The following is a 6,000-nucleotide window of genomic DNA, read 5'->3' as shown; positions in this document are numbered from 1 at the left end:
ATATATTGAAACATTGTCTGAGAATAGAATGATATGATATAGGGTTCATATTGATTGAGTATAAGTTTTTTTTAAACAGAATTTAAGACCATATTAAAAAATCAATTAAATCACATATCAGTTTTAAGTAGTAAAATCAAAAGATACATATTCTTGCATCCACTGGATAAAGTATATCCGTTAAATTTGTTTTAAAATACAAAAAATCCAATACAACACAAGGATTTTTTCTAACTTTTTCTTGTTATAGGTTCAGTTTCGAAATAATAACACCTAACTTATGTTAAAAATTTTCAAAAATTGAAAAGTACATTGTATTTCCTTTGATTTTAACGACCTCTTTATATATTTACTTCTCATAAGTATATTTTTCAAAATTTCTAAAAATCATAGTTACCATTGTTTTCACACCCTTCAACCACTGTGCAGAGCTCCTTCCTTTCCATGACGTTTGCGTATGTCAAAGTTATCTAAATGAAAAATTGACTTTCATACAGAGCTTGGAAAAGAGGAGTGGGAAAAGCGGTCGGGGGGAAATCATCAACGTTCGTTGGCGCATCGCTTTCAGTTGAGTTTCCGTTCTGTAGGATTTCGCATTTACGCATTTCCTATTTTAGATGATATTTCATACTTTTTTGCTGACAGCAGCAGCAGCAGCGGTTGAGGGAAAGCGGGAAAAGCTGAGGGAAAAGCGGGGAAAACCTCTGCCGCCGTTGATGATGATGATGTGCGTTTATTATTGTTGCTTTATGGCTTTGCATAGATAGATGTCCGTGTGTTTGCATGTGTGTGCCACTGACATATCACTGCCCCGCCCCCTTTATCCGCCCCTATTTGAGTATTTGCTTTTGGGATTATCAACTCATTGTACCAGGGCATGCATACATTCATGTACTTATGGAGCCCTCCCCATTTGACTCCGCCGATTTGATTCTGTTGTCCAGCTTGGCTTCTGACATTTGCCAATTTGGTTAGTTTTTCGGGGACCAAACAGAGGGCTCCGAATAATATGCTGATGCCATAATTGTTTTCCAATTGGGTTAATAGTTGGAACTATATTAACGGTTGAAAATTGTTTTTGTGATTGGATTTTTGATAAGTGGAGCACTTAATCTACAGCCAACACGAACTACAAATATTTAAACAATATATATTAAAAATATAAAACAAATATTCCTATTTAATTGAAGAATATTAAAAAAGATAATATTAAGTCTAAGACTACGTTGCTTCGTGATTTTATTAAAAATTTTAGTTATATATAGATTTCTATCCTAAAAACATTTTAATATCATCATTTTAAACCATGAACCATTTTTATTTAAATATCGTTGAAAAGTGATTTATCAAGATGGCAACATTTTCCACCCTTACAATCTTAAATCCCTTTTATGGGAAATCTCCCCTACCTTGTATCAATTGAAACGCCTTGGCCATTTAAACTTAACGGCTCCTACGTGTCTGTTCTGTAGCAACCATTTTCGCTATCGTACCGTGCATTATGCCTTGGCTAGCCTAAAATTATGCCGCAAAATTGTTGCAACATCAATCATATCGCTCGGTTCGCATCTGGCCATGGCCAAGACAAACAGCCAGGGGAAAAGGCCAAAAGCAAACCGACCCCCGCATAGAGCGTGCCAATAAATTGCGGAGGGAAAATAAAATAAATTGAAAAACACTTTGATGCCATCAATAAACGCTGACAAAGCCAATGCCAGCCGAGCAGCTGAGGCCAGGAAAAGTTCACGACATCGCCGTGAACTAATGTTGATACTGGGCACGACCTCTCCAGTGAGTTCCACGACATCGACGACACAAACAACTCAAACAGACATAAAATATAAAAATCATTTTGGCCAACTGCAGTTTCAAATCGTACCTACACTGGGGTTCAAAGCAAGTTAGAGTTATTAAATAATTTTACAAAAAATATTAGGATTCTATTTTTGGTGTATCTGTAAATTGTTAAGATATACAAGATATAATCAAAAATAAAATAACAAGGTTCATATGACACTGGATTAATTACTGTTGTTAGATAGTAAATCCTTTTTAACTCTAGGTTGCCATTCAGATTTTTAAAAATCACGAAATTGTCATAGGACCTTTAACAATTTTTATCATATGTTGCAATAGCCTTTATGCAAAATCATCAATTGATAACTATTTTGTATGCTTCAAAGAATTCTGAAAATTTTGATTTTTTAAATCACTTGAATATTAGATGTTGTAATAATTTCTTTGTTTTATGTTATAAAACCATTAAGTTTATAATATTATGGAAGGTTTTAAAATTGTTTAAGAACTCCCAGATTTTTTACAGTATAAATTGCTTCCAAATTCTTTATTTTCCTACTTTGATTTCCTTCTTTTTCTTGGCAGCTGTTCCTTTTGTCTCCTCTGTCTGTTGTTTTTCCTCCTATGTTTGCCTTCCTATATATGGCTTTAAATTAGAACACATTTCTGTGATTGCTATTATGGTGGGCTGGTGGGGGTTTCCAGGAATAGAAGAAAAAGGGCTCTGCAGGCTCGTCATAAAGTGCGACAGGCGCCACTTTGTTCAATAGTTTTCTTCTAGTTTTTTTTTTTGCTGGTTTGGCTGTCAAGTCGGCAATATGCCAAACTGAAACAGCTGCGGCATTTCGAGCCTACGAGTTGAGTTTTCTTTGGGTTTTTGTGCTGGCCAAGCTTCTGTTTCCGTTGTTTGTTGTTTGCTGTTGGCAAGGATATTGGGTTGAGTCCTTTTTGCTGTTTGGCCTACTATCGAGCTTCAGTCCTGGCAGCAAATGTCACTGGGATATATGTGAGTGGGTTAGGCTTGAAGCTGACTTAGGCTTTTGTCTCTTCAGTTTTTCAGGGGTTTAGGAAAATGTCACCCCTTTCTGCCCTATTTATTCCATTGTGTCCATTTTCCCCCCCCCAACAAGTGTGTTTTATGGGGGGCCATCCTTTTTTGGCATATGACATATTTACATTGAAAAACTTTGCCCTAGGCAGCAGTTTTTAATAGGCTAAATCGATTGCCAAAGAAAACATATTAAATCTGAATATAATATCTTTGAAATATAGAACACTTGAGGGGCAAGGAAAATAAGGTCAAGCTGGGTTTACATTGTTAGGAAAATAATAATAAAAAACCCATACCAACCTTTGATTATAAATATACAAGTCAGAGATATATTTAAATGTAATAATTTGTAAGGATCTTAAGTCTTTAAAAAAATAAAGTAAAAACCAGACCACCAATGTATTTTTAAATAGAATCAAATAATAATTTATCACTTGAGCTGCAACAAAGTTAAGCTGCTCTAAGAAAATTACTAAAACTAAAGTGCAGTAATCCCTGTGAGCCAGTCATTTCTATAACCTTTTGATAATGCTCTTGTATCCTCATGCCAGAAAATTGATCTCATCCCAACACAGTTTTGGTTTTAGCCAAAGTGAACTTTGCACTTTTACTGGTATTAAATATTTACGACATTGCTTTGGCCACTGACAGCGAAATTTCAAGAACAAAACGAAGGAAAAGTAAAAAATGAAGTGAACGAAGAAAAATCAGGCTCCCAGGAAGAGTGAAATCCAAGCTAAATGGAATTCACTTAGCCGTGGCAGATGATGTTGATGATGATGATGGGCACGGGGATGAGTCAGGTTCGGAATCTGCACGGGGATCTGAACCTGAATCTGAATCTGAACCTGAGTAGTGGCCTTGAGAGCAGTGGATGTGGCTTCAGCGATGCGAGTGCCAGGACTCTCCTTGTTTGAGTATCTCCTGCAGGCGTCGTCTTTCCTTGGCGGTGAGAACCTGAGTAAAAACACATTTTAGTTATGTTAAATCTGAGATTTAACCAAAAATGTTTCCCACCTGTTCGAGGGTCTCCAGCGTTGAGTTTATCTCCCGTTTCGAGTGCAATGGCAGCCAAAGTGTGGTTATGGCAAAGGTTCTGGGAACAAAAATTAAGATTATATATGAAAAAATATAACTATAGCATAAGGAATCTATACATTACTGCTTTTAAAAATTATAAACAATTTTTAAATCAATCAGAAGTAAATTTAAAATCTACAATGTCTAAAAGAAAAAAGCATACTACAAGAAAGGAAAAGTCATACTTCAAGAAAAATATGTTATATCATATTATTAAACCTAAGCATATTGTAGTATTCCTATTAGTTAACATTTTTTTTAAGTTTCTAATGCTAGCATATTATTATCTTAAGTTTCTCAAAGGAAAAGTCATACTCCAAGAATATATATTATTGTATCACTATAAACCTAAACGTATTGTAGTATTTCCATTAGTAAAGCTATTTTTTAAATGTCCAATGCAAGCATATTAATAACTTAAGTGCATAAAAAATCTAAAAGGCCTAAAAAAAAGGATACTGCAAGAAAAATATAATATTGTATCATTATAAATCAAAACATATTGTAGTATTACCAATAGTAATGCTTCATTTTAATATTTTCCAATGCTAGTATATTAATAACTTAACTTATACAAAACAATGAACCATTTAAGGAATGCTTTTAAGTCCCCTTAAGCCAGAGAAATGATAAATTGGATTTTATTAGCTATAAATGGAACGTGAGAAATGGAAAAATGGGTTCCTTAAAACTTACACACATTTTTCTTTAAAGATTTTTAGAATTAATTTTATAAATATTTATTTTTTCCATCCCCTCACCTGTGAACCCTCATGGCATCGATGGCGCATCGCTGCATCTCCTCATGTTTGGCCATTTCCCGGCGGAAACGTTCGTTGTATCGCCGGAACGCGGCTGTATAACGCTTACGACAAATGTCGGCGCTTTTACCCGAGGCGTGAGGAAATTGTGAAATGTATTAAATCAACAGGAAATTGCAATTTTCACACAATTTGATTTGAACAGAGGGCTGTGGATGCGTCTGACTTACTACGTTAGCTCCTTTTCATCGGGCGGAGGACGCTGCCCGAATCCCACTCTGCGGGCCAGTAAAACGCGATACCACTGCTTCTGCAGGGCATTCATTGGCCGCTTGAAGGGATTCTCGCCAGCCGCATTGTTGCCCCTCAGTTTATCCATCCTAACAAGTTTTCCGTTTTATGCCGAGCACTCAGCCAGATACCAGATTTCCCTACTTGCTCACCGCCGGGCATTTGCCATGGAACTGAAATCCGTTTGGTGGGGAAAAACCGGGGACTAGGTGCAGCTGGGATTGGGATTGGGATTTGTTTGGCTGTTGGCAGGGAGTTTATCGAACCAACAAGCCAACAATGGCTTGGGGTATTGGTTGGGGGATCGCCAAAGTGGGTGGCACAGACATCACAGCAACTGTTGCACATGGGAAAAGTCTTCCCTGCACAGAAAGAATCAATATAGGTGCTTTAGCACTAAAAATTATCAATATATTATCTAGAACCTTCAGTAAAAATGTGTTTTTACATAACTATAAGAAACATAACATCATTATATCAGGATTGGTTCCAAGTTATAATATATAATATAATTTTTTCTCTATTTACTAAAATTATGTCCAGTGTATATTGGATACCCCCGACTCCCTAATGGAACATTTGAAATGAAGTTGTCTGGCTTTGATTTGCCATCGAGTGAGCTTTGAATGTGGGTTAAATAAGAGAATAGATTGCAAGGCAATTGCATTCGATGAGTTTGTTTCCACTTTCAAACTCCACATAGAAAGTGGAAACTGTGCATTAAGTTGATTAAATGGAACCATCTTGTTTTCCAGGTCTTCAATAGATTAGTCGTTTAAAAAAAAGAGTAAACCAATGAAATGTTCTATTTTTCCAGTAATATCGTTCTGTTTTTGGCCAATTTTCGCATTAACCTTTAACAAATGAACCCATTACCCTGAAATATGGAGACCTGTACATAATCATATGCAAAAACCTAATGGCATAGTCAAGACAAATGTCTTTCGAATTTAAGCCCGACTGCTGCTGTCTTTGGCCTCATTATTAACCCACATTCCTGAGCAAATGCAAAAACCACAC

At 36.0% G+C, this 6,000-nt stretch overlaps 1 protein-coding gene across 1 annotated transcript; it reads right to left on the bottom strand.

Annotated features, from left to right (window-relative positions):
• Positions 1-3,441: 3,441 nt before the first annotated feature.
• Positions 3,442-5,165, bottom strand: LOC108013033 (uncharacterized). Its single transcript, XM_017078628.4, has 4 exons — positions 4,920-5,165; positions 4,690-4,812; positions 3,866-3,944; positions 3,442-3,805 (listed from the first exon to the last, which is right to left on the bottom strand). The coding sequence occupies exons 1-4, from the start codon at positions 5,066-5,068 to the stop codon at positions 3,731-3,733; spliced, it is 426 nt and encodes a 141-aa protein (XP_016934117.2). The 5' UTR covers positions 5,069-5,165; the 3' UTR covers positions 3,442-3,730.
• Positions 5,166-6,000: the final 835 nt, after the last annotated feature.

This window comes from Drosophila suzukii, chromosome 2L (genome assembly GCF_043229965.1).
Source record: "Drosophila suzukii chromosome 2L, CBGP_Dsuzu_IsoJpt1.0, whole genome shotgun sequence".
NCBI lineage: Eukaryota > Metazoa > Arthropoda > Insecta > Diptera > Drosophilidae > Drosophila > Drosophila suzukii.
This window is presented reverse-complemented; position numbering and strand designations above follow the sequence as displayed.